Source organism: Euphorbia lathyris, chromosome 1 (genome assembly GCF_963576675.1).
Source record: "Euphorbia lathyris chromosome 1, ddEupLath1.1, whole genome shotgun sequence".
NCBI classification, from domain to species: domain Eukaryota; kingdom Viridiplantae; phylum Streptophyta; class Magnoliopsida; order Malpighiales; family Euphorbiaceae; genus Euphorbia; species Euphorbia lathyris.
The window spans coordinates 42,698,826-42,722,843 of record NC_088910.1 but is presented as its reverse complement, the minus strand read 5'-3'; the positions used below and the strand labels follow the sequence as shown (position 1 = coordinate 42,722,843).

Here is a 24,018-nt window from a genome sequence, read left to right as displayed (position 1 = left end):
ACATGCACAAAAATTAAATTTTTTTGACATTTGAAAAAAGTTAGACGAGTCAGGTAAAAACTAATCCCCTTCCCACAATGTTATCTACATCCATACGTGCAGTCACAGTTTTGATTCGATTTAAATATTAATTTATCAATTGATTTAAAATATGTTCATATTAGTTATTTTACATAATAACAACAATAGTTAATCATAATTTTACCATACGCTAATAATCAAATAGTAAAAAGCTTAAAACAAATAATCTTATATTTTCCTTTTATCTTGAAAATCAAAATCATTCTATTAAAGAAGAAGAAAAAAAACAAATTAAAATCATTTACTTGCATCTGAATTTTGCCTTCTCGTCTGTCGTCTGCATCCCCAAGCCCAGCTGTACTCTAATCTAATGGGGAAATAAAAGTTTAGTTTTCATTTACCCGTTTACCGTCACCCTCCCATTTATTACACAAAATCAAATAAAAAAGAAATTAGGGTTTCGTTTTTCATGTACCAGTCACTTTGCCATGGCATCTCATAACCATCTCGACGATGTAAGTTCCTTCTCATTCTCACTTCTTCCGTAGGGCTTTAATTGTTTTTATATTCGCTCAAAGTTTTTTGCGAACGCATAGGATGATGATTTCGGCGGTGATTTTAACGGCAGCAACAATACCAGGCGCACAGGTTTTCTATTATTCGTTTTCTCCTTGCAATTTATGTTATTCTACCAGTTTGTAATGCGCGTGCCTGTTTTGCAACTTAGGTAACAAGAGGAATTTTGGAGATCTCGAGGACGACGAGGATGACATTTTTAGTTCAAAGAAAGTAAGAGCATATGCAGATTCGATTTATTTTACTCCAATGCATGATCACCAGTCAACAGTGAACTTTTGGTCTTGAACTTGAGTGTTGGAATTCTGGCATAATATGTATAGTAGGAGTATGATTGATTTTAGAGTAGCCGTTGCTGTTATAACTGTAGTAGCAAATTCACATATGCTTTACAATTACTCAACCCTCGGAGTGGCAACTCTGCCAAGTCCATAAAAGTGAAAGATCATTTTCTAGTTGAAAGTGTGAATGGGTTGCTGATTTTTGAGAGTGAATTCTTGCTTGCTTTTGTTGCAGGGCAACACAAAGGTTGAAGAAACTGCAATGATTTTGTCTCTGCGTGAGAGGTATTATAACTTTTTGAATCTATTCACATAAGGCAAAGAAGAATAATATTTATGCTGTTGCTAGTTCTTATTAAAAGTTTTCATAGTCTAATGACATCTATTCGTGTTTTGCTTTGCAGTCTTGACAATTGTAAAAGTTCACTAACAACATGCCAAGTAAGTCCATCTCTTTCTTTTTCAATGCCTTGCATAAATTTCCTTTTCGTTCATTGTACTTTTTTATTTGTCTTTGCGAGCATGTTTATCATTCTTTTGATAATGGTAAGAGATAATGTACAAGTGCAATATCCATTGATGGTTTTGCACAGTAATATCTAATTTGTATCTCTTTATTTTTAAGTGATTAGCTTTATTTCTTTTAAAGAATTAAGATGCAATTTCAGAATAGTGGTTGTTATTCTGCTTATAGTAATGTTGGTTCAAAACATATCAATATGGTGATTTAGAATATTTATTTATTTATTATTGTTGTTTTATGCATTTACTTATTTTTGTTTCATCACTTTATGTACTTTGCATGGGACACCCTAATATCGAAGGTGAAATTGATTATTTTTTTGGTAGGGATGGTGAAATTGATTATGAACCTTAGTTTTAGTGTGTTTTGATGAGCTTAGATTTGTGAAGGACAAAAGAATTTTGGTGGTGACAGCATTAGAAATTAAACCAACATCTCTAGCTTTCAGCAACTGGGCATGGCATTTTCTTACCTAAACAGGGCTACCTTCTTAATAGTTGAAATATGAATTTATGGTTTTCTCTTCTCACATAAATCCGCTTGGAAAGTCAGATGGACATTCACTGTGATAATTAACATAGTACCATGTTATGTTTTGATAAATTAGCTTGGATGGAGGCCAACTGATAAATTTGAAAATCATTTTGTTTATATTCATCATAAGTTGAACTTGTGATTACATTGTATTTAGGTGATACTGTGTTTCCATACTTTGGGATCCTTAAATTCTGTTGCATTCTAATTTTAAGGTTTCTTAAGACCAACCTTGTGCAGTTTCTATTGTTAGAGATTATTAAACAGTTATAATAGGTGGATGTTGTGTTGATTCTGATTTTATTATGGTCCTGGTGTGATTCAAAATGAAATCCAAGACTTTTAGAACGTTATGGGATAACAATAACATACCTAATGAACAATTCTCCTTAATTTTGTTAAGGCGGAGCTTGAAGCTGCAAAATCTGAAATTCAGAAATGGCGATCTGCATTTGAGAATGAGCCTTCCATACCTGCCGGGGCATCTCCTGGTTAGTTTGAACAGTGAATGCTATGTATTTGGCATTACCTGCAATTATACCTTTCATGATCGCCTTAGAAGTTCCATTTCTTTTCATAAGGATTGATTCGTCTTGGTCTTTGTAGAACCTAAATTTGTGATCAATTATCTTCAGACCCTGAAATCCTCGGAGGAGTCATTGCGAGAACAGGTTTAGTGATTTATAAAGCTATATTTATCCACATAAGAAATCTTTGTTAATCATGCAGGATTTAGTCCATCTATTCTTCTTATTATCAGCTAGAAAAAGCAAAGAAAAAAGAAGCTGCTTTCATTGTAACATTTGCAAAACGAGAGCAAGAGATAGCAGAATTAAAGGTGAGACTTTACTGCAATATTCTCATGTCAGAAACATGTTCCATGGATTCATATGCTGTTAGATGTACTGAAATAGTAAATTTGGGATCTAAAAATGGTTGAAATAAGAAGAGTACAAGATTTCTTATGTATGGAACCAAATTCGATTGTTGAACTTAGGAGGATTGGTTTCCCATAATTAGTCTCAATCGTTTGTGCAAATGTCTTTGGACCTCATTCAGGATATCAAACTTCCTTGCCTTTTTACAGAATTTATGAATCTCTCTGTGCTCGTCATTGATTTTCTGTAAATGCATATTGTTCAAACCTTTTCCTTTGTATTTTCTTTCTTGCAAGAGATTTTGCAGCTCCCTTAAATGTAAATAAACTATTCTAGTGGTACTAGCAGGTCAAAGCTAAACTAAAAAACAGGAAAAAGAAAGACCAGGGAATTTGGGATTGTAGTTTTTGGTGATGTCATAACCCCTAGGTATGCTTTTTCTAGTGGATGACTGCAGGGCCTGTAAAGATTTCTTTCATCTTATGGTTTAAGTCCTACTCTGTAAGGAGTTTAGGAGCTTGTTTGTAGACTAGACTGTCTGAAAATTTCGCACAGTTGGCTTATTTTTATGTCTCTAACTGAAAACCTTTTCCGAATTCAGTCAGCAGTACGGGATTTGAAAGCCCAGCTCAAGCCACCATCTATGCAGGTACTAACAAATACTAAACTCTCCGTCTTGAAATTTATTTTCTTGAGCATAGCTCTAAGAACAGTGAAGAAAAAGTGTTCATACAAATGCTTCCAACTAGTTTATAAAGCTTACTTGAGGTGCATTAATTCTGCTATTTATTATCATTAGTTTGACATGCAATTTTCATGAATGCTTTTGCAGAAGAGTTTTTGAGGTGAAAAGAAAAAATTTAAGTTGCTTTAACAAAGGTTTTTTAGATGATTTGGATTATATTTTTTTAGGTCGAATTACTTGAGTTCAATTTCATAGCCTATCTCGGTGATAAATTCATGTATAATGAAAAAGCTAGTTTGTAAAGGAATTAAAAATTATCTGTATGGAAGGTATGATTTCAAATCAATCAAGCAGTAGTCTTTCAAGAAAGGAAAAACATTAGATGCCTTTTGGTTTCTAATTATTTTGATAAAAATGCAGAATCTTTATGACTTCAGTCAATAGCATAATATTCTTATATTCATTGCTGATTGCTCTTTGTTTTTAAGTTCAACTGTTGTTTGAAGTGGAATTAATATCCTAGGCATTTTCAAATTATTTCTCAAAGGTGGCTCCTTCTTTTTCATTCATATAATTTTTTTTTTGGTTATCTTAACAGGCAAGGAGGTTACTGCTGGACCCAGCAATTCATGAGGAATTCACACGGTTAAAGGTTTGTGCATCAACTTCTTGATTGGAAGTTTAATTTTGTTATGCATAGGGACATTCCCAGTGAGATCATGCCTATGTTGCACGGAAACGGATACGGAAATGAAAACGGAAACGGATACCGGGAAACGTACTTTCTAAAAAACATAGGAAACAGAAACGTGGGGGAAACGTATAAATATTAAAAACATAGGGGCATATTTATAAATGTAAAAACTATAAGAATATATTTAAAAAAAACAAGAACCAAGAACAAGATGAAAAAAGTCCAAGCTCAATAGAGATTTAAGAGACGAGGATTATAGGAGAAAGAAAGATAGCTAAGTTCTTTAAATTAAAGGATAAAAGGAAGGATTTATCAGTCAAATAGGAAGTTTCAATTTTCCTAATCTTAGACTGAATAGGAATTGCAAAATAAAAAGTTCGAATTTTCAGAATTTTAATCGAAATAGGCAGATGAAAACGTTTAAAAACTGAGAGACAGGTTTCATATTTTGGGTAATTACAGAAACGTGCCCGGAAACGTTTCGTATCAGTTTCCGAGAGTTTCCGTTTCCTACATCTGCCGGAAACGGTGAAATGCTTGTTATGAAGAGTTTCCGTGCATCACAGGATCATGCTTTACAGATGTACCTCATTATCTTAGTGCCTGTAATCTCTTATAAATTGAGGAAACACTATAAATAAAAAGAGCTTTTTTTTTTAAGTTAGAAAGAAGACAATAAAAAAGGTCCAACCAAGGAAATTAACAGAGAAGGAATTCTTAGATATCTGTCCAAAGCTTTTCAAAATCCAAACTCATTTTCAAAGGTTCGTGCATCAACTTCTTTTATTGGAAGTTTAATGTTGTAATGGATAGGAAAATTCCTAATGAGGTCATGCTTTATAGATAAACCTCAACAGTCTTATAAACGGAAACAGACTAAATATAAAATAGTATTTTTAATTTAATTTTTCTAGCGAGGAAGACAGTAGAAAATGTCCAACAAAGGAAATTGAGTGAAGAAATTCTTTGCTATTCTTCAATTTTTTTTTCCAAACTTCATGGGTAATTTGTGCATCAACTGCTTGATTGGAAATTTATGTCTTGTATAGGAAAGTTGCTAGTGGGATAATGCGTTACAGATGCACCTCATTATCTTATTGCCTGTAGTCTGTTATAAATGAAGGAAACACACTACATAGAAGAGAACTTTTTATTCTAGCTTACCAAAGTTATCATTTAACTCAGTTTTTAGAGGTATCTTGATGTAGTGACGTATTAACCTGGATTATTGGCCTTTTGTTTTTTTTTATGCAAAGCTTTTCCTACATGTATATGTATATATATATATATATATATATATATATATATATATATATATATATATATATATGCGACAAAGCTTTTGTGAACTTCTGTGTAGACATTCTCAATCATTGGTATTTTGCAGATGAGTTATATGCGTTTTCTCATTGCCTATGGATTTCAAAGAAATCTGTTGACGAACACTCAATTATTCAAGTGCTTGTTGATCTGTTGCATGAATTTTATACTTGAAAGCTGAAAGTTAAACCAGTAACCTTGTCAATCATAAAGTAGATTCCCTTATAATGGTTTATTTTTCTGTTAAAGACTTTGGTCGAGGAGAAGGACAAAAAGGTAAAGGAACTACAGGATAACATTGCAGCAGTTAATTTTACTCCACAAAGCAAGATGGGGAAGATGCTGATGGCAAAGTGTAGGACTCTGCAAGAAGAAAATGAAGAGATTGGAAATCAAGCCGCTGAAGGAAAGGTACTGCTGTCTGGTGGTTTACTTGCTTTGCTTGTGTTTTGCTTCTTGAATGTTTTATAAATGGTCTTTCCAGTCCGTTTTTTTTTGGATATATGGTTTTCCTCTTCAATATTCTGTAATCTTTGTAGTGGCCCTTTTGAACTTATATTTGTGGTTTGTCTTTTGAAGATTCAATTATTGCTCTTTCTAGTCTATTTTGGCCTTTTTCCAACTTGTTTTCTGGTTTGTCTCTTGTCTATTCTGTAAATGCTCTTTCCAGTGTATGTTGCCTTTTTCTTTTTTGAGTTTTTATTTGTAGTTTGTATCTTAAATATTCTACAATTGTTCTTTTCTTTCCAGTCTATGATTAATTTCTCTAATCTTCTGTGAGACTATTTTCTTTCTTTTGGGGATCTTTGTTTTGGGGAAAGTTGCAGACTAATGGTGATGCATTGTAGCAACTTTTTGAATTATGTTGCCAAATATTTTAACTATAAATATGATTTGATCAATTGATATTATTCTTGAATGAGAATGATCTGGTCATTAACTGGAATTTGACATAAATATATTGGCATGCTTGTAATAATAGACTGACTTGACGAGATCTATAATATCAGTTGTTATGTCCTATTTCAATGCTTTTGCAACTTCTTCTTATGCTTTTCCTGGATATATCCTAAAGCTTTAATCGTGTATTGGCATGCAGATTCATGAATTAGCAATGAAACTTGCTTTGCAGAAATCTCAAAATGCAGAATTGAGAAGTCAATTTGAAGGTTAGCTGTGTGGAAGTGCATGTAAATTTTCTGATTGTATTGCTAACATTTCATGTTACTTGCTCTTGCATTTCCACTGCACCTAAACTCATCTTTTTGGGCTGATGGACCTGATTTAACTAGTCGGAAGCATAGTTGTTAGAATCGTACGAGTCACGAGTCGATTTGTACGATTCGATTCGATTCAAGAAGAATTCGAGTCGTATCTACGGTATGACTCGGAAGCTTCATGAATCAGTCGAGTCACTACCGATTCGGTCGATTCATCGAGTCACCGAGTCACCCGAGTCGGTCAATTCAGGCCACTATTTAAAAAAAATCAATTTTTAACAACTAAAAAATGTACAGCAAACGAAGATGACTATTCACTTTACAAAAACAAAACAAAAAAACGTACACAAGTTATGAAACACAAACCGTTTCAATTAGATGACTCTTCACTCTACAAATTCCAAAACCTTTCCTCTTTTTTACTATTTATTTATTATTATCTTCTTCTACTCTTTATTCTTTCTATTTTCCATGTTCTGTCTGTCTCTACTTTCTTTTATAACTTGATATAATTTCTATTTAGATATTAAAATTGCATTTTTGGACAAATATTTAAAGTTAAATATGATTAATATTTTATTTTTTATAGCATTTTAAATTTGATCCGAATCTTACGATTCGATTCACGATTCGTAAAATGAGATTTCGAGTCACGAGTCGAATCTCGATTTAACAACTATGGTCGGAAGTTATTTAATACTTTATTTCCTTATCCTAATATTCTTTAAGTTTAATATATGGCCCCTCACCCGGTTTCTCAGAATTTGTGTTACTTGTGCTGTTAAGAGGAAGTTTAGAATCCTGTTTGATACCTCAATTGCTTAGCCCCTAATGTGCTTTCAATCAACTGCCAAATGTGAGGAATTTGACCTCTTTAATTCTTCTTGCACCCATAGCAGGGGTTATTGCACTGATGGTCACTGAAGTTTGGAGTTAGTTTCAAAAAGTTCATTAAACTTCATTTTGTATCAATAAAGTCCTTGAACTTTCCGTTTTATTTCAATAAAGTCATTTTGGCCATTTTAGACAGAAAATATCACCTGAATAGTGACATGATAGCCGCGTCGGAAATGAATGACTTTTACGTATGTCATGACAGTTTGATGACATAGAAAAAATAAAATTATAGCATTTGTTATTTACTCAATTCATCTGCTTGAAACTGTCACGCTGCATCACAAAAAATATTTTACTTTTTTAGCTGTCACTTGGCATACAGGTGGTTGCCATGCGGCTGTCATGTTATATGTAAGAGTTTTTTCCAGTGGTTGACACTTCACTATTCTATTGACTTTTTCTGCCTGAATTGGTTGGAATGGCTTTATTGAAATAAATAGCAAACTTCAGTGACTTTATTGAAACAAAATGAAGTTCAATGATGTTTTTGAAACTAACTCCAAACTTCAGTGACCATTGGTGCAATTGACACCCATAGCAGACATACTGGCCAAACATTTGTTAGAATTAAAAAGATAATGCCTTTGGTCAGGCCTAAAATATTTGATCAGAAAGTAACAAAAATTAACAAGTGTTTTTAATCGGCCAATTAATGAATTGATCTTCTCACTTTTCAAAGTATTATAAATGTGTTGGAACTTCTTATTAATGTTGCTTCTAGTGAAAGCTATATCTTCTTCTAAGATGCATATTGTTGTTATATAGATTTTTTTTTTGCTTTTTCAGTAGCACCAGTATCTTAATGTGATGTTTCTTTTTACCAGCCATCAGAACTGTTACTTTTCATGAACTTTAGGTCACAAATCTTCAAGATGTACTTTTTGATGTTCCATGCCAGTTTTTTGTTTTGTAAGAGGAATCAGCTGCATGTATTTTCATGATTTTGTGTTAATAGAGAATACTACTTTGGTTATGTTACATTGTTTAACATTTAATCAATGTTGTTTTTCAAACATCACATATAAATTGTTGTTCGTTCATATGATGGGTACATATTTAGTGTCGAATTAAAATTCATTCTAATTCTTTAATCTTCTTTGTGCAGGGCTCTATAGACATATGGAGGGGCTGACAAATGATGTGGAGAAGTCAAATGAAATGGTATTGTACAGATTGCCATTAAATGTTCTTAGGGTTAAATGTCTTCGGAAATTGCTCGATCTAATGGGCAACTGTATTTTCAATGAACTGCATAAATACCTGAGCTGTTAGAGAATCCTGCCTTCATTCGACGGATGAAACAACCTTAACGTTCCTGATGTTTCTCCACTGCACTGATTTATTTATTTTTCTGATGAAAGTATCATAACTGAAGCACAAATCATTTTATTGGAAGACCTCCATAGTAATTATGAACTTATGTGGAACACAACTCTGACTGATTTTCACGGTTTCGTATGACGGTTCATGTTAGTCGACCCTGAATCATTTCGAGACTAAGGCTTTGTTGTTGTTGTTGTTGTTGTTATACCATCACTTCAATTTTATACTTGCCAGTGCAAATGTGATACTCCTGACTTTAATTGCAGGTGCTTATCTTGCAACAGAAGCTTGAAGAGAAGGATTGTGAACTCGACACTTTAAAGCTTGAGCTTCAGCAGAAAACCCGTGTGGAGGATAGGAACGCTGATTCAGCTCCAAATAATATCGTTGCTGATGAAATGATGAATTTGAAACAGGAAACGGAGATTGACTAGTTTTGAACAAATTTTGTTGAATATTCATATCGACTTTGTACATTGTATATTTAACTGTGCCCTTAATTCGTTAGTTATTCTTTTTGAACATTTTGTAATTCTTTGCAACAAGTTTTGGATTTGCTCACGTTTAGTCTGAGCAATGCAGACTGTGCGCTCTCTGCGTTGTCTGGTCCCCCTGGCAATGTCCAAACTCTCTTCCAATGGTACAATGAGGCATGAAGTGTATGATGGTCCTGTTGTAGTTGCTTGTCAAAATTGGTATTTTTTTTTTACCAAGACTAGGAACAGTTTTAAGGATTGAGTGCTACAATTTTGGTCACATGGACCATGTAGTATTTGCTCATTAACCGTTAGATCTAGGTTTATTAGAATTCTAGGGTGGAGATTTAAGGCATTCTGAGGCTTAGAAGATTTCAATAATTTTTTTGTGGCTGAATTAACATGGACTTGGAGTAGGAGAGTCTGCTTGTATTATGAATTGTCATGATAAATGTCATAGGCCGACCATAACATGCGAAGAAAATTCCTGGGCAAGGTCGAGAGTGAAGAGCCAGCTTTCTGTAAGGGGGACTGGTTCCTTGGAATACTGTATTCGGTGTCTCTTGTTGGATGATTTGGTCATGTCGCAATGGTTCCATCTTTGGGAATGCTTCCATCACATTTTCTTCCATTATCCCTCAAATCAAAGCTAAAGAAATCATCTTTGCCATTGAGAACTTCCGAAAAGATTTTGTTAAATTGGACAAAGACAAAAGGCTTATCGAATGGAAACGCCCCTCTCAAAATTGGGTCAAGCTTAACACAGATGGAGCCTCCAAGGCTAATGGAAGCTGGGCAACTGCATGTGGCTTAATCAGAGATGAAAATGGAGCATGGTGTAGTGGTTTTACTATATTTTTGGGATCCTGCTCCTTGATGATTGCAGAGCTATGGGGTGCATTTTACGGTCTCCGTCTTGCTTGGGAGTTAGGCTACCGACTGGTAATACTTGAAATGGATAATGCAAATGTGGTAAGGATCCTCCTCAACAGAGAGACGAATATCAATGAACATTGACCGTTATTATCGTTGCTTCAAAAGGAGTGGGTAGTGCAAATATGCCATTCGTACAAGGAAGGCAATAGAGCTGCCGATTGTCTAGCAAACTTAGCTGGTCGTCAGATTATGTCTACTTGTCCTCAGTCTGCTAGATATATAATTGTGGATGATCTGGTTGGAGTTTCTTTTCCAAGAATATGTAATATGTAGTGTATTTTCGACTGTATTAGCCTCCTTTTAATAAATAATAATAATGCAAGTTTTGAATGTTACAAGGGAGGGAGGGACTTGAACTGAAAAAAAAAAAGATTGTAACAAAAAGCTGGTAAAAGCAACTCTAATTGTTGCTGGAGTTGCACATCCTTTAACCAACTCTTTATTCATTCAACGAGTTTCACATGTTATATAATATTTTATTTTTACTTTAATATAATTAATATTTAATTAAATAAAAAATATCTATTAATATGCAACACTATTTTTTAACACAAATTTTATGTAAAATATAAAAAATTTAGCACAATTTTTAACATTTTTTTTGTAAAATAAAATGTTTCACAATTTTTAAGTCGGTTTTATTATTTTTGTGGCAGCCCCACAATTTTTTTTTTTTTTTTTTTTTTTTTTTTTTTTTTTTGTATTCAATGATAGTTCAACAAACAGAAAAACAGCAGAAAAGAAAAACAATTTAAACTGAAAGAAAAAAATAAATAATAGTGACTCCACTATTTTTCAGAGGAATCTGAGAATTTTGGCTTTCCTTTGGAAATAAGATACAGCCTTCCATATTTCGAAAAAAGATACAGCCTTCCATATGTTGCTTATCACAGTGCCTTTCCACTGGCTCATATGCTCACGTGATGGTGAGAATGGATTCCTGCAAGTGTCCATGTAGCTTCATAGATTGGAGGCTAGCAAGTCGCCCATTCCAGCGACTTGCTTGGTTTGGGCGACTTCCAAATTAATTATAAATTGGTCATTTTACAAGACTACTAGACTAGAGTTGCTCTATTCAGCCTTTTCTGCTGTGAGGCCAGCCTAGTCCAGCGTTGCCGACGTTTCCAACTGCTTCGATGGGTTTGATCAAGCCCTTTCTGGTGTTACCTAAAGCTTCTCCCTATACATATAATTAAGAAAGATAACTTAAGCAAACTACCAAGGCACGACATGATTTCTAATCAGCTTTACAATGTGATAACTTAGATTTTTGAAAGCATTTTTGGTCTCACGCTTCCTTCGGTATAGATACCCTAAAAGATATGCTTACAAGTTACAAGTGACAAGTTGGTAGAATTTACCTCCTTCCAACCCATGTTTTCAAGTATTTTCCTGGCATAACTACCAGCTCCAAATGACATGTTCAAGGCTTCAGCTGCAGCTTCCTCTGTAGATGAGGAAACAGGAGATGTTGAACCACTGATATCATTAAATAATGAACTCTTTTGTCCTGGACCTACACCAAAACCACCATGAAGGCTTCTTCTTTCAGCAGCTCTATCCCTATATTCATGGCTCCTTTGCTGACAATGAAACAAAAGACAAGTTACCAATGAAAGGAAGCATATTGCAGAGCAAGTAATACACATTATTATATATGGAAATAAATTGGTATTCGGTATGTTTTATCAAGCTCGAAAAAAAGTTAGGAAAAACATGAAGTATAGGGCTGACCCCATACTTTATAAGATATGTGGCGAAATATTCATCTCGGAATCCAAATATCCAATTGAACCTTGTTACCTTTTCCGAGGTGGAGAGTCCATTTGGTGATATAAACATGCCCTTGCAATTGGGGTCTTCGTCAATCAATTTCTGTTCACTTTTGCCACCAGACTTTGTTGGAGGGGAATCTTGCACATTGAGCGAAAATTCAGGGAAACCCCAATCTTTCGTTGGATTGGAAGAATCGTAATTGGACAAGGAAGTCAAGTATCTTGCACTAGGATTACGCAACTGATATACCTGTCCTGAAAACAAGAAAAGGATACCAAAGAAGCCTCATAAATTTGCAGTAAATAACAGTACATATGTGTCTACACAGTATATAACACAATATCTCTCTCTTCCCATTGCATTCAGTCTCCACAACCACACTGAACTATCATGTGACATGCAAGGATCATTGTGTATAGTTTACAAAATGTGGTAAATGCGGACCTGTTCTGACTCGTACCAGGTTGAGATATGTTTCACATATTGGAGCAGTTCTGAAAACACCACCACTAGAAGGCATAGAAGGATGAAATTTCACAGATTGCCTCACCAGCCGTCCAACAAGCCTAGCCGCATGACCTTTCTTATCCTTTTTGGAACCTGTGACCATTGCCCAGTCCCACAAATCGACAACATGGATATCTTGCATTGATTGCTCCCCAGAATGTACAACTTGACCATATTGAGATCTCCAGTTTTCTTCATCCCTTGAAGCCTCTGCAAGCAAAAAGTTTTTATTTTACAACTCACCCTCAGCATCAAACTGCAAAGTGTAATTAGTGAAATACCATAAAAGCATAAATTCTTTTTTGCATGTACAACTCTTGTAAGTAGCAAGTGCATCAGTTAAGTAAAAGTACTCACCAATAGCATTTACTACTGCTACTTTCTACAAACAAAAATTTGACTCACTGGGTTGAATTCCAAACTTAGGAGGTAGTTACATGAAGATGAATAAGCACAATTATTCACATGAAATGGAAATCAAACAGTCCGATAATAGGCCATACCTTCATTTACGATACTTTCACATTGATCGACTGAACTGTATTGATGCTCTGATGTCCAACCGCCATCTTCCGATGTCTGAGCATTATCATATGATATACCTCAACAGCAGAAATAATTATTATTATGGTCACCACACAAACATTCAACCAAAATGTACAGAACTTTTGGTAATACAAGTCTGACAAACCATCAACTGGAAAGCTATATTCATCCCCATCATCGACTTCCATGTAAGTTTTTGAAACATCGGTGTTGTTGACTGCTTGTTTATACCCAGAGAGATAAAGATTGATGAGTGTTTCTTCTAACCTGAACATACAAATGTTGAGAATAAATGAAAAATTGAGCCAAAAGTAATAAGAGTTTGGAATGACAAACGTAAGAATGTAGCTTACCACTCTGATGGTGGAGGTGGATTTTCAGTTGCTTGGTCAATGTTACATTTTTCGTATCCTGCTCAGAAAATAGGGGGAAATATGAACTGGAGAAACACAAGGCATTTCCCATGAATTGTTCAAACAGATTACAGAAACAATCATGTGTGCCATATGAGCTAACAACAAGAAGTCCATGTTATAATTCAATTTGTGACTGAAGTGATTAACTTCCTTAACATATATAAACACTCACCAGGAGTATTTTCCTCAGAAACAGTCCCATTGCAAGGGTAAGTATCATACTGATCAGCTGGGAATGAGGAAATATTCTCGTAACTCTTGCAATGAACCTGTGTAGAAGACTCATCTTCAACAGGATTACAAGGTTCAGAAACAGCTTCTGAGCATCTATGTGATTCGCATTCATAGTCCTGTACCCAAAATAAAATAAATAAAATAAAAACAAGAAGAAAACAGAACCCTTGATAGGGGGAACAAATCAAAGTTTCGCAATTCTACCTTGTTGTATTCTAATAGCGTATAACTTCCATTCTCAAACTTATAATATTGTCCATCTTTACTACTGTAATACCAGCCAGCACTAGGATCATGGTAGAATCCACTTCTGCAATCGACGAGACAGGGAGGAATTAAGACAAATTAACACAGCATGTCAATAAAACCAAGAAGATCAAGAACCTTAATTCCATAAATTCCCCTTAAGAAAGGAATTAAATACCGAATGAAGATTTTTATTGGATCGGTTCGGTATGATTGACGGTGTCTACGCAAAGTGTAATAAACATGAAAGCAATAAACTAATAAAAGGAGAAACCTGGCATGGAAGTACAGTTGAGAAGTTTCATCCCATACAAATGAACAATCATCCTTTCCAATCTCTTGGGATTCAACTCCTTTAACTCCCTCCATATTTTCCCCTTTTCCTCACATCAAATTCAATCTTTAGTTCTATAGAATTTACTTGCCTTGGTTCTCGTTGAACTAATTGGGCTTATAAATTGGACCAGAGTTCATCGTTTCATTGGCCCAATAAGCCCAGAAGAATTGGGCTTTGTGTCATGCTTGTTAAAAAAAGAACACAAATTCCCCATCTCTTCCTCAGTTTTAGCTCCTCGACAGCTTCTTTTCACTCCGAGGCAGTCCAGTCCATTGCTGTCACTTTTCAACGAGCCTCTTTGCTGCAGCAACTCCCAACAATTCAAACAAATAGACGTCGGCTGAAACTTCTTGATTTGAGGTGAATTTTGTCTCATTACCCCTATATTCATGGTTATGTTCTTTGTTTGTCATTGAAGCCAGTACTAGTGATAATTCTGCTTGTTCTTCCACTTTTTGTTGTTCGTTGAGCGTCGATCATGTAATTATTAATGAAGAGTCTGAGAACCCTGCCTGGCTTTTACTTATGATTTATTGAACTTTACTTGAGCATAGGCCAACATGCTAGTGATAATTTAGTGAACTTCACTTATGATTTATTGAACTTCACTTATGATTTAGTGATAATTCTGCACTTCACTTATTGATTTAGTGATAATTCTGCACTTTACTTATGATTTATGGGCTATGGGGATTCCCGTTACCCGTGGGGATCAAAAAATCCCCTAATGGTTTAATGGGATTTCCGGAAACCGTCCTCCTAAACATTTGGGCTGGAGTGGTAAATGCATCCCCGTCTCTGCCCCGCACCGTTGCTATCCACCGTCATTTAATGGATGATTTTGAGTTGCATAGTTTACAGTCCGTTTTGCTTGTTTCTTTTTGCTATATTTTTCTTGTTTTACAAGAAGATCAAAATGCAGACATTCTAAGATCTAAATTAAAACAAATTTAAGTTGTCAGTTCTATGCCTTTAGCACTCATTGTGCATGTCCCTTGATGAGCTATAGTTTACATAAAGCCTTGAAGGTCTAAATAGAGGATCTACAAACTACATTACACTGCATTCTGAGTTTTAAAACACAAGTAGTTTCAGTCTGTCTGTTGTCTGTTGAGGCCTTTTCAAACACTGGTCTTTTAAAACTACTTCTGTTTTAAATTACTTTTTCTATTTTGTGTCTAATGCCACTTGAGATGTAGATGGTGAGAACCTCAATAATTGTAGCTGTGTTCTCTTGATATTGGGTTTGTTTTTAGTTTCGTTCTGATTAATTCATTTGGTTGCAGAAGGGGCTGCTCTTCAGGATATTGGAATTGACATTGGCACTTCATAGTGCAGTGTTGCTGTCTGGAGTGGCTCCAAGATTGAGCTCCTTAAGCATACTCACAAGCTATGCGGCCATATATGTAAGCTGATATGCAACCTTCACAGATGATACTCCTTCGTCCGGAGTCAATAATCAACTGTTGAGAAACTTGTCTTCCAACTGTCTTAGAAACTTGGCATCAAAACAATACTGAAAGCCATTCTTGTTGGTTCCTCACCTCAAAATCATCCCCAAAAACTTGAGAAAAGAAAAGATTAAATATGTGCAACAACTTGTCTGCAAAATTTAAATGTCCATTCAATTTCAGTTGCTTCTTCTTGAGCTCTCCAAGCCCCATCAAACTCTTTCAAGAATCAAGCAATTGCATGCTTTGGTTACTAGAACCCACCTCCTCTATAATGACCCATTTTATGCAACTAAGATTCTGAGATTCTATGCTATTAGCAATCACCTTCCTTCTGCTGGCAACCTGTTTGATAAAACTCCTCAACGTAGCGTTTTCCTTTGGAATTCCATTATTCGAGCTTATGCCAAATTCCATAGATTTTCTGAAGCGCTATCTCTGTATACCAAGATGCTAAGAACAGAAACTAAACCGGACAACTTCACTTTTGCGTGTCTTATTCGAGCGTGCTATGAAAACTTTGATCTTGATGGTCTAAGGATCGTTCATGGAGGAGTTATTGTTTCTGGTTTTGGACTGAATTCTGTTTGTTGTAGTGCACTTGTGACAGCATATTCAAAATTGAGTAATGTGAGTGAAGCAAGCCGTGTTTTTTCTGGGATTATTGATCCAGATTTGGTTCTCTTGAATTCTATGATATCTGGTTATACTTATTGTGGATTTTGGGATGCAGGAGTGCGTTTGTTTGATCAGATGCGAAAAACTAGGAAGCAGCAGCCAGATGGGTACACTTTGGTCGGCCTTATCTCGGGTTTAATGGATATTAGCCTTCTTGGACTTGGCCAAGGGGTTCATGGCTTCTGCTTGAAAAGTGGTTTTGATTCTAATGCATATGTAGGCAGTGCACTTGTAAGCATGTATTCAAGATTCAAGTGTATGAATTCAGCTTATGGTGTTTTTAGCAGTTTATCTCAGCCTGATTTAGTAGCATGGTCTTCTTTGATTACCGGATATTCTCAGTCTGGATACTATAAAGAGGCATTGTTATTCTATAGGAATATGAATAATGAAGGTAAAAGGGCAGATCCCATTTTGATTTCCAGTATATTGGTAGCTGCTGCTCAATCAGCAGACTTAGTAATTGGCAGCTCCATACATGCTTATGTTCTTCGACATGGATTCGAAGCTAATGTCATGGTTTCTTCTGTTCTTATAGATATGTATTTGAAATGTGGATTTGTGGAATTGGGAATTCGTGTTTTTGAGAGTACACGCAACAGAAATGTTGTTTCCTACAATTCAGTAATTTCAGGTCTTGGTTTGCACGGATATGCTGCTAAGGCTTTCATACTGTTTGAGGAGATGCTGGATAAAGGATTGAAACCTGATGAATCTACATTCTCTGCTCTCCTTTGCACTTGCTGTCATGCTGGCCTTGTGAAAAATGGCCAGGAATTTTTCAGGAGAATGATGGATGAGTTTTGCATCTCACCTAGAACTGAGCATTATGTTCACATTGTAAAACTCCTAGGGATGGCAGGTGAGTTGGAAGAAGCATACAATTTTATCTTGTCCTTGATGCAACCAGTGGATTCTGGAATTTGGGGAGCGCTGTTGTCATGCTGTGACATTCATGGGAATTCTGAGTTGGCAGAAATTGCATCTCAGCAGCTTTTTGATAAGGAGCCCGGAAAAGGTGTTTATAGAGTAATGCTTTCCAACATTTATGCTGGCCAAGGGAGGTGGAACAATGCCAAGACGACAAGAGATGAGATCGAAAATGTTGAAGTAAGCAAAATGCCTGGAATTAGCTGGATTCGAGGCAGTTTCAGTCAATGAGTGAAATGTCAAGTAAACGGTTTCTGTTGATCCTCTTCAAATAAGATTTTGCTCAGGATGATTAACCACAAGTATAGCCCTTGCTCAAGTAACTCTACAACTGACTATTTATGTCCTATGGGATCCCTTACATTCCCTCTTCCTGTGGTTTAGTTTCATTTCTCCAGTTAATATACATGGCAGCAGGCACAGATAAGTTTCTTCTTATTCTATGGAAGACTCTTATATTGAATTGTGATATTGATATGTGCAATGTAGGATCAATAAGGATTCTATACCTTTTTCATCCCTGTAAATATATCCACTAAAAGTGGGAGTACATTTCAACTGATGCATTTTATTAAGTTAGAAGAGAAATTTTAGAGACTAAGGAATTGCACAGGGTGTAACAGTTCATTATTTGTCTCTGGTTCTTTTTTCTAGTACTACCTTTTGTATAGAGGAGTTTCCATATTTTTCACCGTTGTTTTGCTTGTGATTTAAAACACAGTTGCATAGATTTGTAACTTTTTTTTAGTTGTACAGTTATACTAATTTGCTTCTGGATCTGCACCATATATCTACTTGCCTTCTATGTTTTTGGCTTGAAACCCTAAATGCTTATTAGTTGTTCGTAAGTGGTTTACATTTAATCTCAATGTTAAAGAAAGGAATAATCTTTAGAGGCTCTAAAAATTTCAGTTTCAGTTGCTTTATGTTCAAAATTGGAGCATGTCCTTGATCTATCACTTTCTTCTCTTCTCAATTCAATTGTCAGTGTATGTATTTTTTCTTGGAACATTTTGTGACAATGAAGTATTACTTTTTCAGGTTGTAGATGATGAGAGATACATTTTCAGGTCATCCATGCTCGGCTTATTGGCCGAGTATGGAGTTTGGCCTCATGGCATAAATGCCTCTGGCATATCCAATAGTGTAAATGAATTATACTCTACTTCACTTGTGATAGGATTATAAACAAGAAAGTAAAGATATTCTTGCTAATGGTCATTGTCATTTTTTAGATGGCTTGCCAACCTGTAACATAATAGCCAAATTCTAATCCTTAATACAACTTTTTGACGGTTTGTGTCTTTTCAAAAGTGCCTTGTTGAAAGAGGAGCCTGGTAGTGAAATGAATAACTTAATTGATATAGTTGTGGTGTCCTTGACTTGTGCTAATTTAAGTTTCCTATGTGCCTTGCTTGTAGATCCACGTGAATCTGAATGTTTGAGGACGCCGGACTTGCATCATGCAATGGAAGTATGACTTGGCCTTTCTAAAGGACCAGTCTGCCCAAGCTTCATGTGATTTTGAGACTTTTAGTGTGATTAGTGTGATATCTGAAATGCGAAAAATTCTTCAAGTCATGTGAAATTGCTGATGGACCTTTTAGATCAACAATGTTGTTACTGTCATAAAGGTTTCAACTCTATTATATCTTGTGATATCAAATGATAGATTCGCAGTTCTGGTTTAAGTTGTTTTTTAGGTGTAATGTTAAATCTATTTCCAGTTCTGGTACCCATGTCACTTGTGAAACAGATTATTTTCTGCTATGTTGCATGGACACTCCTCTTTAATTGCATTTCTGCATAACATTTTCTGTGTCATTTTCCAACTTCCGTGCTCATAGGGCTGCAAATGAGCCGAGCTGCTCATGAGCGACTCGGTGTTCGGTTCGATAAAAGTTCAATCGTGTTCGCCTCGATTTATAAAAGAGCCGAGCTTGAGCACGAAAGCTCGCGAGTAGGCTCGGTTATAGGTTCATGAACAAGCTCATGAGCAAGCTCGATTGTAATATTCATGAACACGCTCGTGAGCAAACTTGGTTCGATAAACTTTGAATGTCACATGAACTTGCTCTTTTTCGCTAATTTCTGTTAAGGCAAATAAACCAGGACAACCTGATGAACCAGTTGATGCTGCTGCAGCAAGGATTCAAAAATAAGTACCATGGTTGGAAGGGAAGAAGGGAATTTTTGATAATCCGGCAGCGAATAGTTAAAATTCAGGTGCACTTCCATTAGTGATATGAACATTTAGTAAATCCTTGTTTGTTCTTGTTTAGCGTTGGGTATGTATACAACCATCAAAGATATGTTTTTGTTTAGCTAATAAATGTATGCAGAATCATCTGCTTGGCTATTTCAAGATTATTGGAATTCCTCCAGCACCTAAGGGAGTTCCATCCATGTACATTGATGCCTACTAAAGGCGGACAGTTTTTGATGCCTACTGTGCGCTGAAGCCTTGCTTAGAGTTTATGAGTCTCAACTAGACCTGGTTACTAAGGTTTGATTTTCATCTTAATAATAGCAACCAATTTGAAAATGTTATGCAAAAGAAAGGGTAAATTACACCCATGGCCACTGAACTTTACTCATTTTAACATTATGGCCACTAAACTTTACACTTTTTTAACATCGGTGCCCACTCTATTTTAACTAACTCCTCAAAATGACCGTTAACGACCTCGAAATGAAAATATTCAAGAATTAAAGTTGTTCAGAACGACATTTACCATGAAATTCTCAAAAATTATGGAATATTTAAGAAAAATTTCAGTAATTTTAAAAAAATATTTTGGGTTAAATAGAACTGTTCAAAATTCCTTTTTGATAATAAAGGTTAAAATAATTTTAGTTACTAATTCTATATCTTTAGCAGTTTTAACTTTTACAGTTTTAGTTCCTATCCTATTTAGATTATCAAGCTAAATAATTTGATGAAGGAAATCAAACATTGCAAGATGAGTTGTTTTTCTCGACCCGATGATAATCAGGAAATATCATCCCACATGACTAGGATGCAAAATTTGATGCAAATGACAATAATGGTAGGAGGTTTAGCTCGTGGGTTGGACCAAAAATTGTTGTTTAGAACTTTAAGAAAGTCACATTTAGCTCTAATTATGAGAACTCTATTAATTAGCTGGATATTGGAGGTTCAATAGAATGAGCTATAAGCTAATTATACTGACTTTTATTGTTAACTTGAGGAAAAATCCTTGATCGGAGCACTTCCCTGTGAGGTGCCGTTGGGATCGGCTGGGGACACTCCAATGCCAAAGTCAGTAAGATGGATCAAGGAAACCAACGGAATTGACAAGAATGGTGAGAATGTGTGTGTGTACCTTGATAACCTAGGGGATTAGGCTATATATAGCTGGGATGTTGTAACCTTCAGGTAACTAGAAAGTCTCCATTAATGCCTCATTAATGGCGGTTACGGGTTATTCTGAACCTGGCGGATTAGCTAATTAATAACTCATTAATGGTCTTTATGGCCGAGTCGGCGGCCAGCCGTTATAGAGGCGAAGGGAGAGATTCGCCCTATAGGTCCGCCAGCGGATCTCTCTGAGCTGATCTAGGGAGATCCGCCAACCAGTTTCCTTTTGGAGACCCCTACGCGGCGTACTTTGAGGTGAATATCCATTTTGGTCCTCAGGATAATATCTCAATGTTATCAGAAGCCCCCCTAAAATGTCTTTAAAGTCCTTTAGGGCTTTTGAACTTCCGCGCGCCGTCATAAACACTTGCATTAATGGGCACATTGTTCAATGCCATTGGATGGTTGACACGTGTAGTGGACACACTATCCCAGGAAGAAGAAAACTTCTTTCTTCTTCTTACGCTTTCGCTTTCTTCCTCATTTCCCCATTTTTCTCCTGCGCTCGAAGCTTTTCTGGGATTTCTTCTGAGTTTTGCACCAAGCTTCCGATTTCTCATGTAAGTTTTTCTTTTCACTTTAACTTTTCCTGGATGTTTAGAAGTTCGTCTTCATCTTCTAGATCAACTTCAGAACTTTTTAATTCCTCTCCTCCTCCTAAAATTGAAGTAGATTTTAGCTGGACTACCTCGTCATCGGAGAACTCCCATTCTTCCGAGGACACGGTTAATTCCGATTTAGCTGAGTTTGATAACTCGGCGCGTAATCATTACCAGACTCGTTCCACTAGGAATCCCTCTCTTTTCACTTCTATCTCCGGTGCTGCTCCGGCCGGTGACCCTAGGTGGTTCCGGGGATCAATGGCCTCTTCTTCGATTCCTCCCAAGAAAAAGAATCCCCAAGCGGAGTCTACTCCGTCTCGCATGAATGTCGCGGATCTAGCGAATCTGGCGGATCGCTTTCCCTGGATCAAAAATTATGAGACCCAGCTCACCGCATCTCATCAACGTCCTTCCTGCCCGCCTAGCGGCTTCCTTACATTGTATAGTAGTCATGTGGAGAGAGGGTTCCGACTTCCTCTTCCAAAGATGATGGCGGACATCCTCTCTTATTTTGACATCACAGTCAGCCAGCTACATCCTAACTGCTGGTTGGACATTGCTTTAGACTGCTACATTGCCTCGAATTTAGGAGTTGTATACACGGGCCGTATCTTTAGAGCTTTTCACAAACCCTCAAAAAGGAAGTCCGAATCCTATCTCACGTTCGCCAAGTTCGGAGCTTATTCGCCTTTTAGCGAAAAAATGTCTAATGTTCATTGCTGGGATGAGAAATTCTTCTACGTGAAGATAAAGGATGGCGAACCATTGGGCTTTCCTTCAGTCTGGAATCCCAGGCCGCTACATATGGCGGGTGACATGCGAATTTTAACAAACAGTGATGAAGAGTTGGTGGAGCTCATGAAGCAGATTAAGGCGGATGCATGGACTTATGCAGATGCCTTAGCTTTCATGATGAGTGATATCCCACTGATTCGTCGGGAAGAGGATAAATTTATTTACTCAAAGATTGCGCAATTTGACCAAGGTACCCTTCATTTCTTCGTGAACTTTGATTACCTTAATGTTTTCTTTGGCAGGGGTGTATCTAAGGCCAATCACGCTCTTGCAGAGACACGCAGGAAGTTTTTGGAGGCTGAAGCACGTAAGAAAGGTCAAGCGGTGAATCCTCCAGCTGATACTGGTAAACGTCCCGCAGAGAAGGTGGCTGATCCGCCACTAAAGAAGAGGAAACCCAACACCACTGGGGGCGTTAAGCTTATGGCGGACGCCATAAGGTCCGCCAAACCTGCTGAGGAGATTGCACAGGTAGTTTACCTTTTGATTTCCTTTCGTTCATCAAGTTTTTAGATCGGAGTATGACTCTTTCATGCTTGTGTAGACGGCGAAGCCTGATATTGGTGGATACTGGTCCGCCAAATTAGGAGCCCAAGGTTCTTTTGAGAACGAATCCATCCTAAATGATCTGGATGAGGCCTTGGGTCAGGTGGGCGAAGTGCAGAGGAACTATGACCAGATTCCTGGTTCAATTCATGCTCAAAAGGGGAAGATGGAGCTCCTTTCGGTGAGTTTATTTTAGAAAAGATGCAGAAACTATTAGTTCCTTAATCCTTTTGCTTTTTTGATTGAAGCGTTTTTTTTTACAGTTGTATGCTCGCCTTCGCACTATGGAAAATGAGCTCCTTCAAAATGTGGCGGATAAGGCAACTATTGAGAGGTTGGAGAAAGAGATTGTGGAAGCCAATTCCACTATTGCCTCTATTAATGCAGGTCTTGCTTCTGCGAATGCAAACCTTGCTTCTGCCACAGCCGCCTTAATTCTCAGGGATGAGGAGATTAAAAGTCTAAAGGCAAAGATTGCATCTGATGCCAAGAGCCATGAAGACGCCCTTGGAGAAGCTGAATACACGGCGGGTGTGCAAGCTTTTTATTATGGCGAGATGCTTATGGCGTACTTCTCCTTGGCGCATCCTGAGATTAACTTCACAGATCCGCAATTCGCCGTCCCTGAACTGGAAGATGTGGCGAAGTTCAATAAAATGCCAGACGCTAAGGAGTACCTCCGTGATTACGTTCGGAGATGGATGAAGGGACCTATGGAGGAAACCAAACCCTCTACTACGGTCTTGGTGGATGAGCTTGATGAAGTGCCCCTTAAGGCGGATGCAGAACCAATTCCTGACCAGGCTCTTCCACTTGGTCCCGCATCTTTGGTGAATAAGGAGGTATCTCCTGATGGCGTATCTGCGAATGTGGAGAAGGAGGATCCCCAAGCAAGCACCGTGGGCGAAGAAAGCGCAAAGGAGGATGCTCCTATTGTTGTTTAGCTTGCTTTTATTTGGGATATTGTAAAAACATTTCTAAGTACAATTTGTTTTGATCCTTTATGGAAACTATGTTATTTTACCTTTACGTTTGCGTAAGGAAATATATAGACATTTAGGATTTGGAGTAGGTGGCCAGCCATACTCCACCGTATGAACCTTTGTGAAGGTTTGAAAGCTGTTCTATTCCTTCTAGAGGAAGTAAAGCTGCCCAGGGGATCGACTTGCTACCTATCTTTGAGGTGAAATGATCCGCCCGTAGGACTT

The 24,018-nt window shown here is 36.7% G+C and overlaps 3 protein-coding genes across 5 annotated transcripts; 2 read left to right on the top strand and 1 right to left on the bottom strand.

The window, feature by feature from the left end:
* Positions 1-323: 323 nt before the first annotated feature.
* LOC136230048 (FKBP12-interacting protein of 37 kDa) lies at positions 324-9,476 on the top strand. Its single transcript, XM_066018988.1, has 14 exons — positions 324-536; positions 618-669; positions 749-810; positions 1,114-1,163; positions 1,283-1,319; positions 2,339-2,426; positions 2,542-2,606; positions 2,696-2,773; positions 3,415-3,462; positions 4,097-4,150; positions 5,762-5,923; positions 6,612-6,681; positions 8,735-8,790; positions 9,219-9,476. Exons 1-14 carry the CDS (start codon positions 510-512, stop codon positions 9,384-9,386), a joined length of 1,017 nt encoding a protein of 338 aa, XP_065875060.1. The 5' UTR covers positions 324-509; the 3' UTR covers positions 9,387-9,476.
* Positions 9,477-11,102: 1,626 nt separating this feature from the next.
* Positions 11,103-14,518, bottom strand: LOC136230039 (uncharacterized). Its single transcript, XM_066018977.1, has 10 exons — positions 14,364-14,518; positions 14,048-14,153; positions 13,782-13,959; positions 13,547-13,604; positions 13,339-13,460; positions 13,151-13,249; positions 12,585-12,857; positions 12,168-12,394; positions 11,726-11,947; positions 11,103-11,544 (listed from the first exon to the last, which is right to left on the bottom strand). Exons 1-10 carry the CDS (start codon positions 14,456-14,458, stop codon positions 11,440-11,442), a joined length of 1,485 nt encoding a protein of 494 aa, XP_065875049.1. The 5' UTR covers positions 14,459-14,518; the 3' UTR covers positions 11,103-11,439.
* A 131-nt stretch (positions 14,519-14,649) lies between these two features.
* Positions 14,650-19,182, top strand: LOC136230023 (putative pentatricopeptide repeat-containing protein At1g64310). 3 transcript variants are annotated; one of them, XR_010689242.1, is made up of 3 exons: positions 14,650-14,786; positions 15,713-18,631; positions 18,907-19,182. XR_010689242.1 is itself a non-coding variant. In XM_066018952.1 (2 exons), the coding sequence occupies exon 2, from the start codon at positions 16,043-16,045 to the stop codon at positions 17,714-17,716; it is 1,674 nt and encodes a 557-aa protein (XP_065875024.1). In that variant the 5' UTR covers positions 14,650-14,786; positions 15,713-16,042; the 3' UTR covers positions 17,717-19,182. The 3 variants fall into 3 exon arrangements, 2 of the variants coding, with proteins under 2 accessions (XP_065875024.1, XP_065875033.1); XM_066018952.1 differs by having other exon boundaries at positions 15,713-19,182; XM_066018961.1 differs by lacking the exon at positions 14,650-14,786 and adding an exon at positions 14,798-14,906 and having other exon boundaries at positions 15,713-19,182.
* The last annotated feature ends 4,836 nt before the right edge of the window (positions 19,183-24,018 follow it).